This window comes from Pimephales promelas, chromosome 3 (assembly GCF_988280905.1).
Source record: "Pimephales promelas chromosome 3, fPimPro1.hap1.1, whole genome shotgun sequence".
Lineage (NCBI taxonomy): Eukaryota > Metazoa > Chordata > Actinopteri > Cypriniformes > Leuciscidae > Pimephales > Pimephales promelas.
The window spans coordinates 40,761,159-40,782,040 of NC_142771.1; the positions used below are offsets into that span (position 1 = coordinate 40,761,159).

The window sequence follows — 20,882 nt, forward strand, 5'->3', positions numbered from 1 at the left end:
ATCATGAAATGAAACCGAAAGCAGTAACCAGGTGAGACATTATATGACTCGACGCCATTTCAGAAGATTCAAAAACAGAAATGTCTTCTCAGGGTAAGTTCGTTAAAACGTTTCAAAGCTGTATAAATACGGAGCATTATCTCTAAACATGTTTGTCGAACTCAAACACGGCCACAGTTTGATGAGTTAACTTATCGATGATTTCCTGATAATTCACGGAAGCGGTAACACTCATTTATTGGTTGAAAATAGTACTAATAGTAATAGTAATAATACTTTTTTAAACAATTAGTATCGATTTAGAGTAGTCTTACTTGATCCTTAGGATGTTTGGGACATGACTTTCGTGATAGCTGCTAGCCTACTTCACGTTAACTGTAACACTCATTAAATGTCCGACAATGGTTAAATTATTTTACCTTTTGTGACATTTAGTTTAATGTTTAAATAGTTGGTTGCCTTTAAATTGTTTATTTTAGGCTATTTTAAAAAACTATAGCCTATTGTAGGCTAATGTTTAGTGACACAGAAAGACTGGGGGAAAGTAAGTGTAGTCGCAGGATAATCAACACACACAAATCACATCATATTTGCTTAATGCGAGACGACAAAAACTTGTGAAAAACACCTGCAAGAGTTCAGCAGTGTCATTAAAGTGAAGGTGGATCCAGTGTTTAAACGAGGCTGCTGCGTTTGAAAGTGTATCTGACATGTCTAAACAAAAACTATTAACTGGAGAAAAACTTTTAATGCTGCGTTAAAGTTAATTAAATGCCATTTAATTCAAATGTGTTGGAATTCAGTTGTTTTGTGCATGTTTTCTGTGTCCACATACAGGTCTGAAATCAAGTCTCTCATCAAAGAGGAAGAGAAGGAGCAAACTGTATGAGGGGAGAGAGGAGGAGAAACGTACCTGTAAAATGAGTGTGTGTGAGGAGAGAGAGGAGGAGGCGTCTGTTCACACTGAAAGAGCAGAATCTCCAGTGTCCAGCTGTGTGTCCATGAAGAGTAACATCTCCATGCATGTGCCCCCTGATCTCAGTGATGGACCTGCTGTGACCTCTGACCCTGTGTGAGTATCATAAATTTCAGGGCTGGTTTGGACTGTTTGTGCCCTAGACCAGATATTATTTTTTTTCATCGCCCCCAAAACTACAACACTGGCAATAACACACATAAACATATGTGTGCGTATCCGTATGGTTGCACAAATAGTTATTAAAATAAATGCTAAATAAAATATGTATCCAAATTGAACATATCTAGATCAGGAGTAGCCAACGTTGGTCCTGGAGAGCCACAGTCCTGCAGCGATTTGCTCCAACCATAATCAAACACACATGAACAAGCTAATCAAGGTCTTAAGGATACTTGAAGGCTACAGACTGGTGAGTTTTCATCAGGGTTGGAGCAAAACTCTGCAGGACTGTCCAACCAAGTTGACTTTCAAATTTGCCCCAAACAATCAATATGCTCTGGGAGTTTAATGCGCAGTAGCCAATATGGCCGTTAGGAGACATTCAAACTCCATTTGGGGATTTAACAACTCATGAATGCTTTTGACCACTGGGCTCTTAATCCACTTCTAACAATAAATGAACTGATTCACTGTTAATGAGTTTACAGTTTACCAATTATTACAATTACCCAAAATTGACGCACCTCTTTATGGAAATATCATCACAACATTTATTTCCATCAAGAGGTCCATTAATTGTTGGTCAAGATCTTGTGTTGTTAATGCAAGAGTCCAGCACTCTGTAAAGTTTCCTCCAGCACATCCCCAAGATTTTCAATGAATTGATTTTCAATGAGATTTTCAATGAATTGAAATGAATTGAAAATCTGGGGCCTCATTTGTAAAACTTTGCGTAGGATTTGCGTCAGAAGTGGCGTACGGATGAAACATAGGACGTGCGTACGCACAGAAATATTCGGATTTATAAAACCGTGCGCACGCACATCCTACGCATTTTTCCCTTAATAAATCACAATCAATTCTAAATGTAGCGCAGCTTTTGCGGCTTCATGCCACGCCCATCGTTGCCCATAAATAGTCCGTGAAATGCCCACAAGTTAATATTCATCGATTCATCGATTGATTCACCAATTAACAATACTCTGATGCACTCCAGCATTTCCCATCCTACTTTTAAGTAGTGAAGGCTGTATAGTATTAAATGCACTCGAGAAGTCATGGTGTTAATAAAACATTTTTTTTCTCTCTAAAACTAATACAAATACTGGTCTATAAAGTAAGGAAATATTGAGAGGGTAAATTTATTTGAGCAGTTAAATAATCTGCAGAGAAATAATTTGAAAAGTTTCTGTTTATTTTTCATTATCAACAACAGGAAAAGAAAGAGAGCAGCTTCTCCGGTATCCAACTGTGTGACCACGAAGACCACAAAATTTAGTGATGGAGCAGTGACCTTTGACCCTGTGTGAGTATCATCATGTATACTGATGGGCTGAGAGACACAAGAACACAGAATGCACACATGATCATATGGCTAAAGTTTTATAACATGTATAACAAGTAAAAAGTGAAAGTCAAGATGCAAAGATAGGAATTGTTAAATATTGTTTTCTTATTCTTTTCTCTGCCATTTCTCTGTTAGATCTCCATTTACACAGGAATGAGTTTTGTTACATGTGTTGCATCAGTGTTATATTGACAATTATCCTTTAAATTAGTAATGTACTGAAATAATCAATTTTGATAAAAACTGCAACAAGTACATTTTGTTTTGAGAATAAATAAGTTTAATGGTTCCCAATCTGGTTGTCATGACAAATTGCTAGAGGTGCCACAAAATCTTTGCTCATTCCAGTATTTTAAATATTAATATATAAATGTAAGTGTTTTGTAAGGATACACACTGATCGATCTGCCATAAATCAGCCAATACTAACTTCCTATAAATCGACTGATTGTCTCTAAATTTGCGAATCATATGTTCATGACACAAAAAATGTTAGACTGCTCAAACCAGAAACACTGATGTGTTAAAAGTATCAATGCTTGTTTGTAAGAGTAAACCATTCTTGTTAGGGGTGTAACCGTTAACAAAATTCACGGTTCGGTTCGATACGATACAGTGGCATTATGGTTCGGTACGCTTTCGATACAGCAAAAAGAAAGGGATGCCAGAGAAATTTCCTTGATTTTTAAAAAGGCGCTTAAGGTGATTTTAAGGCGCACAAGCAGAACATTTAGGGTATCCCTTAAATCAACCTGCAGCACGTCAATGTATGACGTAGTTCTACTTAAAGCATTTTACTATTCCTGCTAAACTTCCATGGTAACTGAGTTGTTACTACATTAATTCCATGGTGAATGTTGCAGATTTGTGGACTTAAAGGGGTCATGAACTGGCTTTTAAATTTTATTATATTGTTGTCTGAGGTCAACTTATGACATTCGCTTGGTTTTTACATTCAAAAACATCAAAATGAATAAATAATAGTCTATTTTGTACCCTAGTTTTGAGCCTAGCTGAAAAACGCTTGGTTTTTATGGGCGTCTCGCACTGAAGACTTGGAAGTAAACACCCACTGCTGTGAGTGGATAACAGTTTTGCATATTATAATGAGTTTCAACTCACCCGTCGATGCACTTGGGGGAAATTGTTTTGAAAACGTCCAATGTTGTAAAATGGCAACCGGAATGATTCGCCCATACATGTTCGACCCAGAGTCCGTGTGTGTCAGATCCAATATAGACGGCACAGCACCGTTCTTTACTCTTAATCGGTCTGCAAATCCAGTCTTGTTTACAAAACAATCCTCAGTGAAATGAAGCAAACAGACGGACAATGTTTTACCTCATCAGCTGGAACGTCATTAAAAATAAAGTTTATCCATGCAGTCCTATTGGAATCCAGAGGAAGCTTATGCAGCGACTGTCTTCTTCCACAAACAGGCACTGCACAATATTCTGTATTGCTCGGTAGATTGATCCGGTTTGTCATCACGAGGTAGGCATCTATGTTATTTATTTATGCGTGAATGCGCGAATCGGTGGGCGGGGCTAAACCGGCCGTGTTGAAGTAGGCATGATCTTCTTCTGCGGGGGTGGTGTTTTATCCTCTTTGACGTCATAGTTCCCCACTTTGAAAAACGAGTCGTTTGCTTGAGGCTGGTGTCAATAAAAGCTTTTATTGTACTAACAAGGACGTTTTCAGTTCTGAAACTTACAGGATATTCTTATAATATGATTACCTCTTAGATGTCAAAAATTTGATCTCTCAGTTCATCACCCCTTTAAAGCCTATAACTTCATTCAGGGCACATTCATTGAATGCTCCTCTCTAGATATCGCAATGATGTTATTACTTCTGTGGCAAATTCAAATGCTTTCTCAAATGCTTTCATCACGTTTGCCATTTGATGTTGTATAACGTTATGGTGGTCATGACAGTGCTAATGCTAACAATTTTTTTCGGTTAGTAATGCGTACCCAACTGAAAGCCTCGTACTGAACGGTTTAATACAAATATGTGACCTGATCCAGCAAAATGAGTCACAGTGACCCAAATTTAAAAATTGAGATTTTGGTATTAATGGAAAGAGGACACCATAAGCTTTCAAATGATATCCTAGTCAAAGTCATACCTTGAATGGTTGTAAAGATATACACATTTGAAGTCTGGTCATCTGCACTTTTTTTCAAATTGAAAACCTGAGAAAATCGCTTTTAAAGTTTTTTTGCCCTTTTTTTTTTGTTGTTGATTTCTTTCAAAATCCATTGCATTTTAAGGGATAAACGATTTATTTTATAGCTTAATTTGTCCAAATACATTAATATAATAGGATTTAACCAGGCTGAAGCTCAAATTATTTTAAGTTTTTTTGGATTAAATAATTAAAAAGGCACTTTTACAAAAATGTTCTAAAATCAGAAAGAAATATAGCTGCGAGCAGCGATGGCGGGCCCAAGCCGGTGGCACCGCAACCCCGGCTCCTTTAGTTACCTAAAGGCACCGGGGTGGCGGTGCCGAAGGCTTTGGCCCTTTCATGATTAAATATTAAAACGGCTTGCCATAGTCTGTCATTTTGACTAGTCACAATTATGTTACAGATATCTTAAATGATAATACAAACTATCCAAAATGTAATTACGACTAGACAGAAAGACATTGTTGATATCTACAATGTTAATTTCCGGATAGGCAAACTTAGCTTTTAAATGTTAAAAGGGCCTGCCATACACGGACGTAGGCTCAGAGAGAGTCTCACCATATTCAAACCAAAATATCTGACTTCCTCTTGGTCTGAGCTAATGACTATGAATTAGAAAGTTGTCTGGCTTGAGGAGTACAATGTATATAACGATTTTTGTAACTGTAGATAAAAATAACAACCCCACTTTTGTCAAAAGGTGGCGCTATTTAGTCCCTGCACCATGCCCGTTTCTGAAACTTTGCACATGTCTACTGGCTAATAAATGTGATGTGTCTGTTGAGTTTCATGCAATTTCAAGCATGCTAAGAGTCTCAAAAGCATCCTAAAATAATTTCAAAGTTTGAAGCTTTGCCACGGCAACAGTTTAAAAGATATCAAGAATCCATTCACAGGTCTACATCTACCGTATGTTTACATTATACAGATGAAGTTTTTCATCTGTTTTTCATCATTATACAGATGAAGTTTTTCATCTGTTTACATTATACAGATGAAGTTTTTCATTCATATTATTACATGCAAGCGTGTTTGATTTATGGACCAAGTTTTCGGACCCCGTTCCAGGGGGCGCTGTCTAGCCCCCCTGCCACGCCTAGGTACCATCTTCAGCCCGGGCCTTATGGCTGTGGGATATGACCTGTGTGCAAAGTTTCAAGAGTTTTCAAACCCGTTAAGGGCCTCAAAAGCCATTAAGAGTCTCAAAATCATCAAAAAAAAAGAATTTTAAAGTTTGATGCGTTGCCACGGCAACAGTATCAAAGATATCAAGAATCTATTCACAGGTCTTCATCTGCCATGTATTTACATTATACAGATGAAGTTTGAAGCAAATCGGGTAAAAATAAGAGGTTGATTTCAAAGCATTTTGAAAGTGACACACTTCCTGCTGCCAGTTGGTGGCGCTATAACTTTGACTCGAAATAGTCACATCCATGTGATCGTCCTCTTACAGCAAACACACTGATGAAGTTTCATCAAGATATGTTAATGTATGCTGAAGTTATAACACACTTCCTGTTTCACGTTTCTCGCCATAATTTCGTTTCCTCGCCACGGCCAAACCGTTTGAGATATCAAAAATCCCCTCGCAAACTTTCATCCTCAATGCCTTGACTTCATGCTGACCGAGTTTCGTCGAATTTGGATCAAAGCTCTAGGAGGAGTATTAAAAATTCCATTGCGAGTGTTTTACGAACAACCCTAAATAGCCGACTTCCTGTTGGGCTGGGGTAAAAAGTAAAAGCACGAGGTATAGATGAAACAATGAGATCAACATGTGTACCGAGTTTCATATTATTACATGCAAGCGTGTTTGATTTATGGACCAAGTGTTCGGACCCCGTTCCAGGGGGCGCTGTCTAGCCCCCCTGCCACGCCCGGGTACCATCTTCAGCCCGGCCCTGATGGCCGCGGGTTCTGACCCGTGTGCAAAGTTTCAAGAGTTTTTGAGCATGTTAAGGGCCCCAAAAGTGCCCGAATAGTCGTATAAATAATAATAATAATAATAATAATAATAATAATAATAATAATAATCCTAAGGAAAACAATAGGGCCTTCGCCCTTTCAGGGCTTGGGCCCTAATTAACAGAGGTGCCAGAGAGAAATTCACTTTTCATACGGATTTGCCCACATAAGCAGAGAGCAGTCTCTTTTCTTTCGTTTTGAATGGTTCTGTTTAAAAGTAGCCGTTTCAATATATATATTTCTCAGGTCTGTTTGGCAAGGAGAATACCTTATACGCTGACTTTCGTTTCATGAGACGAGCTTCAGTTCACGTGCCGCCACCTAGTGATTAGGTCTAGCCTATCCATTGTCTGCAATATTTATTTCTTATTATTAAATCCTGGTAATTGGTTGATGAAACATTGATTTAAATTAAGATTAAATTATTTCAAAATGAAATTCACTTTAAAGAAAGGCTTTGTGCTTGCTTTCTGATAAGGCTCTGTGAAAGTTTTAGTGCTGCTTCCAGAGAACGGTCACGTTCGTATCATAGTTTTTTCCTCATAAATGCAAACACGGAAAATAAAATAAAATGAAGATTTTATGTTCTGGGGAGAGTCAACCCTTCTTCATCCGGTGGGTAGGATTACTACTTTTGGTTTGTGCAGTAGCTAATTCAAATAGGCCTATTTATTAAAATATTTCATTATCTGGGAATTATGGATCTCCTCCATAACGCGGAAATTGCCCAATTTTAAACAATTTAGTAATAATTTAACTAGTTTTGTGGTGTAGGTCTACGTATTTTATAATTTGAACTCTTCAAATAATAGTAAATTAAAGATGTGGTAGCATTGGGTCTGGACTTGAAGGATGACGGCGGGAGATGAAGGGACGTGTCGTGATTCTGTCTTCTCACACCGCGACAGGTTCGTGGATCTGAGTGTCGCGATCGTTACAGCCTTGTATTACAGATACAGATGTATTCTTCTTGCAGATAAATATACTCACACAGCTTAGGTTATAAGCCTCCAGTGAGTTCAACGCTTTGAGTTCAACGTTTCAGCGGATACCCGGGAAATGCGCAGAGGTGAGGGGAGTTGAGAAGAGCAATGTTTATTTCAGCGAATTTAAAGCTTTGACAACTTTTATCGTCATTTAAATACCTTTACTCAATTATTTGGACTACGAAACGTCTGGAGATTATTTTTGAATGTCTGTTCTTTGAAATTAGCACAAAAAAAAATGTTTTTCTTATTTCAATGTTTTTCCACATAATCGGGCCATATCTTAAAATGGAACATTGCGATTTCCGACTCATTTCGCCAGAGCGGGTCACATATGTGTATCGTTACACCCATCTACTATATGTACTATATGATTAACATATTACACATATTTAAATATTTTCTTTTTGTCACAATGGTCTTTTCAGTTTGTTTTTTGTCTCTGTCTTCTTGATGTGTTTCCAGTGGTGGGAGAGCTGAGCAGATCCGATATGTGTCCTGTCAGACCAGCACATCATCCTCCTGTCAGAAACACATCAGTCATCATGACACAGAAGCAGCCCTGCAGCTCGATTCTTACCAGCCAGTGCATGATGATCTGCAGAGAGTCAAAGACCAGCACAAAACCAGCATGAAGAACAGATATGAGAGCTTATTTGAGGGAATCAAACTACAAGAGAATCAGACTCTCCTGAACAGGATTTACATCATAGAGGGAGAGAGTGAAGGAGTGAATGAAGAACATGAGGTGCTACAGATGGAGAAAAGTTACAAGACCCTCCAAGACACTCCAATCCACTGCAATGACATCTTTGATCCTTCACCTGAACCAGGATATGAGAAGAAGAGAAGAGAGAAGAAAGACACAATCAAGACTGTTCTTACTAAAGGCATCGCTGGAATCGGGAAAACCGTCTCTGTGCAGAAGTTCATTCTGGACTGGGCCGAGGGAAAAGCCAATCAGGATGTAGATTTCATGTTTGTGCTTCCATTTAGAGAGCTGAACTTGATTAACGATCATCAGTACAGTCTTCACAGACTTCTGCTGGAATTTCATCCTGAACTTCGAGATCTGGACTCAGAGATGTATGATGAATGTACAGTTGTGTTGATCTTTGATGGTCTGGATGAAAGTAGATTGACACTGATGTTTTCAGACAGTGAGAAAGTTTCTGATGTGACTGAGTCTTCATCAGTGGGTGTGTTGATGTCAAACCTCATGAAAGGAGATCTGCTTCCCTCAGCTCTCATCTGGATCACCACCAGACCAGCAGCAGCCAATCAGATCCCCTCCAAATACATCAACCGTGTGACAGAAATTCAGGGATTCAATGAGCCTCAGAAGGAGGAATATTTCAGGAAGAGAATCAGTGATGAGCATCAAGCCAGCAGAATCATCTCTCACATCAGAAGAGCAAGAAGCCTCCACATCATGTGTCACATACCCGTCTTCTGCTGGATCTCAGCCACTGTGCTTCAAAACATCCTGAAACAAGATCTGAGTGCAGAAATCCCTCAAACTCTGACTGAAATGTACATACACTTCCTCCTCATTCAAACTCATATGAGGAACCAGAAGTATGAAGAGAGAGATCCAGAGAAACTCCTGCAGTCCAACAGAGACGTGATTGTGAAACTTGCTGAACTGGCTTTCAATCAGCTGATGAAGGGCAATGTGATGTTCTATGAGGAGGACCTGATTGAGAGCGGCATAGACGTCACTGACGCCTCAGTGTATTCTGGGATTTGCACTGAGATCTTTAGGGAGGAATCTGTGATTTATCACAGGAAGGTTTACAGCTTTGTACATCTCAGCTTTCAGGAGTTTTTTGCAGCACTGTATGTGTTTTTCTGTTATTTACACAAGAACAGTGAAGTTCTGAAAATGTTCCTCACAGGAAAGTCCAGAACTCTGCGTGTGAGTGTTCCTCTGGATGTGTTTCTGAAGGAAGCAATGAATGAAGCTTTGAAGAGTAAAAATGGACACCTGGATCTTTTCCTTCGATTCCTTCATGGCATCTCACTGGAGTCCAACCAGAGACTCTTACAAGATGTGCTGATTCACACAGAGAACAATCCAGAGAGCCTCAAGAAAATAATCCAAAACCTCAAAAGAGGTCAAAAAGACAATGTCAGTCCTGAAAGATGGATGAATCTGACACATTGCTTGATTGAGATGAAGGATAATTCTGTTGTTAAAGAAATGCAGGTGTTTTTAAAATCTAAATCAACACGTAAAATTCTAACTCTTGCACAATGTTCAACTTCGGCAAACATGATCCTGATGTCAGGGGAGGTGATGGATGAGTTTGACCTTAAAAAGTACAACATTAAATCAAAGGAGGGTCGAAGGAGACTGGTACCTGCTGTGAGGAACTGCAGAAAAGCTTGGTGAGTGTGAAGATCTAATAATAACACTATTACATTTAATAGACATTTTGAGGAAGGTTTGGTGAATAACATGTTCGCAGCCATATGCCAAATATGGAATTGCAGCCATATCAGCCTGTAGCCCAAGACTGGTTGCCCACTGAAGCTAAGCAGAGCTGAGCCTGGTCAGTACCTGAATGGGAAACCTCCTGAAAAAAACAGATTACTGCTGGAAGAGGTGTTGGTGAGGCCAGCAGGGGGCGCTCACCCTGTTCTCCTTTGGCCAACGAACGAACAGTGTATTATTATGATTTAGGCAGCATTATAGGTCAGAAGTCAGATTGGATCAGAACTTTCACAATATTTATCCAGTTCCATCTGGTTGGGGGTCATCCCGCCGCTATGGAGATGAGTTTGTTGAGGTGTCCATGAGGCATTTACAGTGTTAATGAGGCTGGCACTTCAGGGATGTGTTCTCGTTGTGTCCATGCGATGGTCCTTGATCAGATCTGGATATGGCCTGGATCCGGCGGTGAACCAATTGTTCTGCATTTTTCATTGATAGCATATGATGTAATTTAGATACATTTTTAAGATGAAAAACTGCAGTTTTACAGATATTAGACACATGACTTTCAAATGATAGATTGGTATCAGTGTTGCCAGATGTACGATAATTATCGTATTTGTACGATAATTTTGACCTCTGTACGATGTACGATCAATAATGAAAAAAATCCCATAATGTACGATAATTTCAGATTTTTGTGATCGGGGGTCATAATCATAGTGCTTCTATACTCATTGTATTGATCTAGCTGTTGATTTACGTCATGCTTGTGAGGAGAAAATGAAGGCGAGAGAGCACGGTATGAGGGAGAGACTGCGTGTGTGCGTCTCCCCCGCTCCCGTCATCAATCCAGTCGACTCTCTCGGCAACGCGTCATAGTTGGGGGGCGTGGTCGGCGTGGGGGAAAGCAGCGTATGTATTTGAATGACAAAAATGTCATATTGCGAGTCATTGACGGCTGCCGACCGGCAACGGTACATTGCAAAATGAACTGTAATAGGTTATGATTGCCTTTATTTAATTAAAAACTGGGTCAATGACCCACCAAATGGCCGGAGGTGTCGTTTCCAGACTATTATCTGGTTGAATCTCCAGGTAAGACATCGCGGTAGCTACTGGTAACATAAGCCTAACTCAATCAACTAAGTTGATATAAGTTATTGTAAGTCCACAAAACCTTGTCACATAACAACTGTACGTAACCTTCACTCCAAACTATTAATCCTTTTGTAAAACGGTGATCAGTAGTAACCTCGAAATTGCCGAGGGGTTTTGCTGACAGTTATCCGAATTCTCACAGACCGCACTCTCACTCTGTATTGAGCTGATAACCTTAAGCTGATAACGCTAATGTGAATGAGACATCCCTTAGGAAAAACGAATCTTGTAGTATTTTAGGACAAAATATTATACAATATTATACAAAATATTACGTAATTCCTTTTATAAAAATACTATAGTATTTTACAGAGGAAGCTATTACAGAACATCAGAGAAGTATTATAGAATATTATAGATATATAATATTCTATCTATAATATTTAATGATATTATAATATAGATTATATATATTGTTATAATCTATATTAGATTATAATCTAATATAGATTATATATTATATTATATAAATAATATTATTTGACGTGTGTACGATCATTTTCTTCCAAATACGATAATTTTGAGCTTCTGGTACGATACTTTGATATTTTCAATCTGGCAACACTGATTGGTATCAAAGAGCACACACAGGTTCCTAACCAACGACAAGGACTTTTACAGGGCAGCCATCAAGTGTTAGACAGTATTCTAGGTTATTACATGAGGAAGTATTTTGTCCAATAATTCGAATCTGTGTTTTTTCAGAATTAAGTAGTAGGAAATTACTAGTCATCCAGTTTTTTTATATCAGCTATGCATTCCACTATTTTTTTGGATTGGTAAGTTTTGTCAGGGCGTAAAGAAATATATAGCAGAGTATCATCAGCATAACAGTGAAAACTAATGCCATTCTTTCTAATGATATCTCCTAATGGTAGCATACAGAGTGAACTGCAACGGTCCTAGTACTGAGCCTTGTGGTACACCATACTGAACTTTTGACCGATAAGACATCTCTTCATTTACTGCTACAAACTGATAACGGTCAGATAAGTATGATTTAAACCATGCTAGTGCAGTTTCACTAATGCCAACATAATTTTCGAGTCTCGGCCTCTAATTGTCTAATTCTGTAGGATCAAGTTGTTTTTTTTTAACAAGCGTTTAAGCGGCTTTAGTGGCAGAAGTGATAGGTCTAACATAACACAGAGTATGCTTTGTAGCCATGTCTAAATGAAGTTTGCATGAGACTAGATAATGATCTGAGATGTCATCGCTCTGCTGTAGAATTTCAATGGCATCAACACTGATTCCATGTGATAATATTAGAGTATGATTACGATAATGAGTAGGTCCTGAATCGTGGTTTCTAACTCCGAAAGAGTTCAGAATCTCAATGCATCTTTTTCGTTATCTACATGTATATTAAAATCCCCAACAATTAGGACTTTATCAGCAGCCAGTACTAACTGATAGAATGTCAGCAAATTCTTTGTTAAGTCTGTATGGTGCCCAGGTGGCCTGTATACAGTAGCCAGCACAAATCTCAAATGTGATTTATCATTTATGGAGCAATCAACGATTCAAAGGATTCAGACCCAGCTTATTGTGATGGAGAGCCTGTGGAGTAGTGTACCATCACTTTGTAGCACTGTGTTTAAACTGTTCTTATGTATTGTTTTAAATATCAGTAGTAGTGTGTGGTGAGCGCACTGGCGCTGTTGTATTGTGGCTGCCGTTGCATCATCCAAGTACACTGGTGGTGGTTGAGGAAAGATCTCAACATGATTGTAAAGCGCTTTGGGTGTACAGTAGTATATGAAGGCGCTGTATAAATGCCTCATTCTGTTCATTTATTTTATGCTAACCATAAAACACAAATTACAGCTGTTGTGTGTTGTTTTCATTCTCAACCAAATTGACAGTATTCAGCCTTAGTCCATTTACCACAAAAAAGTTTTCTATAAACAAGAAGAAATAAGAGTAGTGAAGCACCATACACATTATGTTCATAAAATGTGATTTTAAGTCACTTATTTGTTTTTTCCAGTTTGGCAGACTGTAACCTCACACATACGAACACTGAAATTGTGGCTTCGGCTCTGCAAACATCAAACTCCCCCCTGAGAGAGCTGGATCTGAGTAGCAATCTTCTGCGGGATTTAGGAGTGAAGCTGCTCTCCGATGCGCTGAAGAGTCCTAACTGTCAACTCAGCGTACTAAGGTTTGTTGCACATTTATTCATTACAATACTCCCATGTACCAAACCAAGGCTGCAATATTGCAACAGTTAGTTTTCAGTTGTATATCACACTTAAAGGGTTAGTTCACCCAAAAATGAAAATTAAGTCATTAATTACTCACCCCCATGCTGTACCAACCCCGTAAGACCTTCGTTCATCTTCGGAACACAAATAAAGATATTTTTGATTGAATCTGAGAGCTGGATCACTCTTCCATAGACAGCCTGAGGGACTGCCTCTTGACGGCCCAGAAAGTCATTAAAAGAAAAGGTTTAAATATTCCATGTGCCTACAGTGGCTCAACTATAACTTTATCAAGCGACGAGACTACTTTTTGTGCGAAAAAAAAACGTAAATAACGACTTTATTCGACTTTCCATTACTTCTTTATGGGCGCATGCGCGAGAACTGAGACGAGACCGTTCTTCTTCGACTACTTTTTGTTACCGGCTGCTCACCGCTTAGGAGTTTTACCGCCCCCTACCGTATAAGATGACGTACTGATATAGCCGGAGGCGCAAAACGTTCTGTTTACAAGCAGTACGTCATCTTATACGGTAGGGGGCGGTAAAACTCCTAAGCGGTGAGCAGCCGGTAACAAAAAGTAGTCGAAGAAGAACGGTCTCGTCTCAGTTCTCGCGCATGCGCCCATAAGGAAGTAATGGAAAGTCGAATAAAGTCATTATTTACGTTTTTTTTTCGCACAAAAAGTAGTCTCGTCGCTTGATAAAGTTATAGTTGAGCCACTGTAGGCACATGGAATATTTAAACCTTTTCTTTTAATGACTTTCTGGGCCGTCAAGAGGCAGTCCCTCAGGCTGTCTATGGAAAAGTGATCCAGCCCTCAGATTCAATCAAAAATATCTTTATTTGTGTTCCGAAGATGAACGAAGGTCTTACGGGGTTGGTACAGCATGGGGGTGAGTAATTAATGACTTAATTTTCATTTTTGGGTGAACTAACCCTTTAATGAGAGAGAAAAAAAACACTACACACAGTCTATTGTCACCATTATGTTCAGTTATATTCAGTTCATGGAGTTTTAGTTTGTTTTCATTCCTTGCTTGTGTTTCCTTGTCTGTGTTTCCGATCAGTCACTATGGACTCTTCTCACATTCATCACAGCTGCTAATTGTTTAGTTAATCACCACTGTTTATTTAAGTTCCTGTTTGTTTTCTGTCTAGTGTCCGGTATTGTTTGTGCGTTGCACACTCTCGCCTGCTGGCTATGTCTCTGAGTTGTTTATTAAACTTGTTGCCTTTAAATCATCTTGTCTTCCGTGGATCTAATCGTGACACCTATACATTATGTACAACATTCTAAATTAAAAGTTTAGTTAGAAAGCGATGGTAATCTAAGGCTGTGTTTACACGGAAACGAATCTGAAGAGAAAACGCAAAAGTGGCGTTGCTTCATCATGTACGTGTTTCCCCCGATCGCTCTGCTCCCAGGGGTTCTAGAGAGGGTCAGGAGGTACGGGATCAGTTTGCTCCTAGTAGCCCCGTACTGGCCGGCCCGAGTATGGTTTTCAGACATGATGGTTCTATTAGCAGGCCCTCCATGGCAAATACCGATCAGGAGGGACCTTCTTTCTCAGGCCGAGGGCACGATATTTCACCCTCGGCCCGAACTATGGAAACTGTGGGTTTGGCCCCTGAGGGGGACCAATTCTTAAATGCCGGTCTCTCAACTGAGGTTGTTGAGACCATTCTAAACTCTAGAGCCCCCTCCACAAGGAAACTTTATGCCTTAAAGTGGAATATCTTTAAGCTATGGTGCAGAGAACGCCAGGTGGACCCAGTTAACTGCCCAGTGGCTTCAGTGCTGGAGTTCCTCCAGTGTCGATTCTCTGATGGGCTCTCCCCGTCTACATTTAAGGTTTATGTGGCGGCCATAGCTGCCTTCCACATGCCTTTGGGGGTAGATTCTTTGGGGAGACACCCACTTATTATACGTTTTCTTCGTGGAGTTAGGAGGATGAGGCCGGTCATCCAGTCCAGAGTCCCCACGTGGGATCTGGCTGAGGTTCTCGAGGGGTTATCCCTGGCACCCTTCGAGCCTTTGGATGAAGTTTCACAGAAATGTATGTCTTTTAAGGTAGCATTGCTGCTAGCCATCACGTCCATAAGGCGAGTTGGGGACCTGCAAGCGTTATCTGCTCCTTCTTGCCTAGAATTTGCTCCTGGTAATGTAAAGGTTATTCTCCATCCTAGACCTGGCTATGTGCCTAAAGTTCCTTCAAATGTGGCATGGTCTATTATTCTTCAGGCCTTCCATCCTCCACCGCATGTGTCAGATGAGCAAGCGAAGCTAAATTTACTATGGTCAGTACGAGCCCTGGAAATTTAGCTGCGTAGATCTTCAGGCTGGAGCAAGTCGGACCAGCTACTTGTGTGCTTTGGGTCTCCGAAAAGGGGTTTGCCTGTTTCAAAACAGACTATTAGCAGATGGATAGTGGATACAATTACGAGGTGCGTCACTTGCCTTCACCTCTGGCGTTAAGAGCCCACTCTACTAGAGGAGTGGCTTCCTCTAAAGCTCTGTTGGCAGGTGTTTCCCTTCAGGAGGTCTGTGATGCCACAGGATGGGTCTCCCCTCACACGTTTATAAGACACTATAGTCTGGATCTACCCTCTACTCTGGGTTCACGGGTTCTCTCGTCTTGAGTGTGCCAGTTTGCTTCACACCAGGGCGTACCTCTCAGTATGGCGCAGTGGACATTTCATTCCCCAATGTGTCGATTCTGACGCAGCGGGAGTTTCCTTGAAGGGGAACATCTCGGGTTACGACTGTAACCCTCGTTCCCTGAGAAGGCAACGAAACGCTGCGTCCCTCGGCTACACTGCTCGCGCCCTGAAACGACTTGCTTCGACTAATCAGAAGCTGACATTGTTTGTTCCGGGGTTCCTTATATAGCTTCCGCTCACCATCACATGCCACGTCACGGCTGACATCATGACGCAACACCAATCGAAATTGGACTAGTTTCATTCATGCTTAAGACGCGATACGCTAAGAGCGTTCCCCAATGTGTCGATTCCGATGCAGTTCCCTTCTCAGGGAACGAGGGTTACAGTCGTAACCTGAGACATTTTGTCTGCTTCCAAATTTTGCCATGTAAATAGTGAATCTTTTAAAGGGAATAGGAGATGCTTTGGGTCTCCGAAAAGGGGTTTGCCTGTTTCAAAACAGACTATTAGCAGATGGATAGTGGATACAATCTCTTTAGCTTACGAGGTGCGTCACTTGCCTTCACCTCTGGCGCTAAGAGCCCACTCTACTAGAGGAGTGGCTTCCTCTAAAGCTCTGTTGGCAGGTGTTTCCCTTCAGGAGGTCTGTGATGCCACAGGATGGGTCTCCCCTCACACGTTTATAAGACACTATAGTCTGGATCTACCCTCTACTCTGGGTTCACGGGTTCTCTCGTCTTGAGTGTGCCAGTTTGCTTCACACCAGGGCGTACCTCTCAGTATGGCGCAGTGGACATTTCATTCCCCAATGTGTCGATTCTGACGCAGCGGGAGTTTCCTTGAAGGGGAACATCTCGGGTTACGACTGTAACCCTCGTTCCCTGAGAAGGCAACGAAACGCTGCGTCCCTCGGCTACACTGCTCGCGCCCTGAAACGACTTGCTTCGACCAATCAGAAGCTGACATTGTTTGTTCCGGGGTTCCTTATATAGCTTCCGCTCACCATCACATGCCACGTCACGGCTGACATCATGACGCAACACCAATCGAAATTGGACTAGTTTCATTCATGCTTAAGACGCGATACGCTAAGAGCGTTCCCCAATGTGTCGATTCCGATGCAGTTCCCTTCTCAGGGAACGAGGGTTACAGTCGTAACCTGAGACATTTTGTCTGCTTCCAAATGTTGCCATGTAAATAGTGAATCTTTTAAAGGGAATAGGAGATCAGTCTGTGATTGGATTATTGCACGTTATGCCCCCAAAAAAACACCCATTACTCATTAACAGAACAGGGATAACGCTCTTAGACCATGAATCAGGGTGCGACTTTTGACGGAAGTTGCCGCCTAGAGTTTTTGCTTCAAAATGATGTGAAAATTATCCTGCCTACTAATTCACTTAAAACAATACATTGATTTATATTCTGTAAGAAACTTTTTGTTTAAAAAAAGCAATATGCGTGGGGGTGTGAATGATCATGAATAATGATGTGATTTACACCTGAGAAGACAATAAGCTACATAATGAGCCTACCAGTCAGGTATGTAATTAAGATGGAACCACAAGGAATGTGAGGACAATACATACATATACTTGAGGCCCTAGCCCCTTACATTTTTAACTTCAGATTTACTTTAGTTAGTTGCTGTAACTGAGTTATAACTGCCAGATAAACAAAAATAAAAGGTGATCTGCTGGTGTTGGTTATGTTTTAACATAATCATTTTTTGATCTGAATCACTGAACTCATTTAGAGCCTAATCACGGAGTTAAATTTACTTTATTGATTATAGTAGCATTTTCAATGGAATTAAATGTAAGATAACACTGCTGTAAAGTGTTAGCTAAAAATTAAATATAGACTAATCCTTATTAACCCTCTGGTTATCTTCGGGGTCTTTTTAACCCGCAAATGACTTTTGGTCAAATTAAAAAAAAAGAAGTTATCTTTGCCCAAATGGTACGAAACTTTCTACGACTCTTAACACTGTCTAGATCTACCCCCAAGAAATATATATATATATATATATATATATATATATATATATATATATATATATATTGGAATGATATCCGTTTTTATGTTGGCTTGAACAAAATACAGACACTTGTTATCTTCGGGCTCCCTGGAGATCCTGCATAGTAAATATACAAAATTCATAATTTAATTCATTTAAAGACAGAGACACACTGACAGTTTGTTCAGTAAACCACTGTTTAATAAATTTGAGCAATTTTAGGTTTAGTTTTCTCAACTCTGCTGTACCAAACCGTGACTTCAAAACTGATGTACGTACTGAACCGTCAGTTTTGTGTACTGTTATGTAGTCAAATATACAATGTTATTTTATATTTGATTACTTTATTCAATTTCTGTACCTGAAAACTAATGTTAGACCTAACCAAAAAAACTCAAAAGCACTGTTTATTGTATTCTTATTTTTATTTGACAGTAATCGATTATTCCAGTTATTCACAGCATATACTGAACCGTACTGAAACCGTGAGTTTGAAACCGTGAACCTAAAACCGTGATACGAACCGAACTGTTGAGCAATTTGAACCGTTACACCCCATATGCATACAGTGCCATAAAAACACCAGTCTGTTTAAATAATATTGTTTTTGTAATGATTTGTTTCTCATTTCTCCCGTTTAGGTTGGCACACTGTAAGCTCACCTATAAGTGCTGTGAAACTGTGTCTTCAGTTCTACAGTCTTTAAACTCCTCCCTGAGAGAGCTGGACCTGAGTAACAATGACCTGCAGGATTCAGGAGTGAAGCTGCTCTGTGCTGGACTGAAGAGTCTAAACTGTCAACTCAACATACTGAGGTACTTGAGGTTCTATGAAAAATAACCACACAGGGACATATTGTGGCAAACCTATTATGAAATGCTTTATATTTTCACATCAATGTACACTCCAAATGCCAGCCATAATGCATATGTAATTAAATGCCTTTCTGTGTGGAGTTTGCACTTTCTCTCTGTGTTGGTGTGGGTTTCCTCTTTGCACTCCGATTTTCCCCACAATCCCATAAGTGAATTGGAGAGACTAAATTTTACATAGGTGTGAATATATGTGTGTTTGTGTGAGTCCTTTGGTGAACTGGCCATATGTCCAGGGTGTCCCTTGTTTGTGGCCTGAGATGGTCGCCATCAAACCTAACAGAGCATTAGTGGACCTGCAAAAAAGAATGGGAGAAAATCCACAAATCCAGATGTGCAAATCTTGTGGCATCATACCCAAAAAGACTTTAAACTGTAATCTGCACCAGATTATGTGCTTTAAATAAGTACTAACTCTTAAATAAGAGTTAAGGCTTCGTGTACTTAAGCAAAGTAAATATTTCAGTATCACAAATCTGTTTTTTTTCTTTTTACTTTGTCATATAGTGCAGATTGATGTAAAAAATACTTAAAACACTTCAGGCAGCATAAGGTTGCAACATAACATAAAAATGTAAACAGCGCCATAAAATAAACAGTCTTTATTAATAATATTGTTTTTGTAATGATTTGTTTTTCATTTCTCTCATTTAGGTTGGCACACTGTAAGCTCACCAATCAGTGCTGTGAAACCGTGTCTTCAGTTCTACAGTCTTCAAACTCCTCCCTGAGAGAGCTGGACCTGAGTAACAATGACCTGCTGGATTCAGGAGTGAAGCTGCTCTGTGCCGGACTGAAGAGTCTAAACTGTCAACTCAACATACTGAGGTAATTGAGGGTCTGTGAAAAATAACCACACAAGGACATATCGGGGCAAACTTATTCTGAAATGTTTTATATTTTCACATCCAAATGCCAGCCGTTATAGCCTGGATGCCAGCCCGAACTCCGCCCACAACATTTTTTGGTCGGGAAGTTCGGTCTTGACTCGATCCATTGAGGAATAATTATGATCAGGCAAAAAATGTTTGCGCCATCAAATTGCCAGGGCGGGCTTTATACGATGATGGACAGGTGATCTGCAGGGATGTAATCATCACATTATCAAAGAGCGCTTAACTTGTTTCCCTCAGAGATGACTGCAGCTGGACAGTCTGCAGCTGTTGTAAAATGAATCGACAGCGCATTAATTTTAATAGACAAACAGAAAACAATCAAGGCATTTGTCGATCGGAAAGATATTTTTGCCGTCCTTCCTACATGATTCGGGAAAAGTCTAACTTATCAGCTGGCTCTGATGGTTGCTAAGAAGATCGGACATAATGAAAAGCCTGTGGTCGTTGTGGTTTCTCCTTTGGTCGCACTCATGGAGGAGTAAGTAAAAGAAGCAACACTCGTTATTTTACTTCTAAAATATGTACGTTCTATAGTTGACAACTGTGTTATGCAAATTATTTGACTTACTGTGTTGCTCTGAAAGGTTGTAGGTCTGTCCGACTATCCAATTGAGTGCAGAGGTTTTTTTTCCTGGTTCGGTTAAGACACGCCTGACTAGAATATGAGTATGACAAAGTCAGGCTACAGCCGTAATGCATATGTAAATAAATGCCTTTATGTATGGAGTTTGCATAGTCTCTCTGTGTTGGTGTGGGTTTCCTCCTTGCACTCAGGTTTTCCCCACAATCCTGATGTGACTTCGCAGTGACTTCGCACTGATGTGGTGTGTGAAGGTGTCTTTTATGTGTGTGTGTAAATGCAGTGCAGGTGTGAGGCGCAATCAGTCCAGGGTAAGAGGCATGATGGGAATTTGAGTTCAAGGCCAATGATTAATATTCCGGGGAAGGCTCCCTCTGGTGGCGGAGAGGAGGCGGAGTGGGAGCC

General features: G+C 40.1%; 1 protein-coding gene across 1 annotated transcript in view; it reads left to right on the plus strand.

Annotated features, from left to right (window-relative positions):
* Window positions 1-20,882, plus strand: part of LOC120476207 (NACHT, LRR and PYD domains-containing protein 3) — a 30,633-nt gene continuing 9,751 nt past the window's right edge. Inside the window, 7 exon segments of the mRNA XM_089128896.1 lie at window positions 1-93; window positions 838-1,072; window positions 2,355-2,444; window positions 8,103-10,028; window positions 13,226-13,399; window positions 18,771-18,944; window positions 19,656-19,829. Of these exon segments, the coding sequence (XP_088985022.1) occupies window positions 81-93; window positions 838-1,072; window positions 2,355-2,444; window positions 8,103-10,028; window positions 13,226-13,399; window positions 18,771-18,944; window positions 19,656-19,829 (2,786 nt within the window). The 5' untranslated portion in view covers window positions 1-80.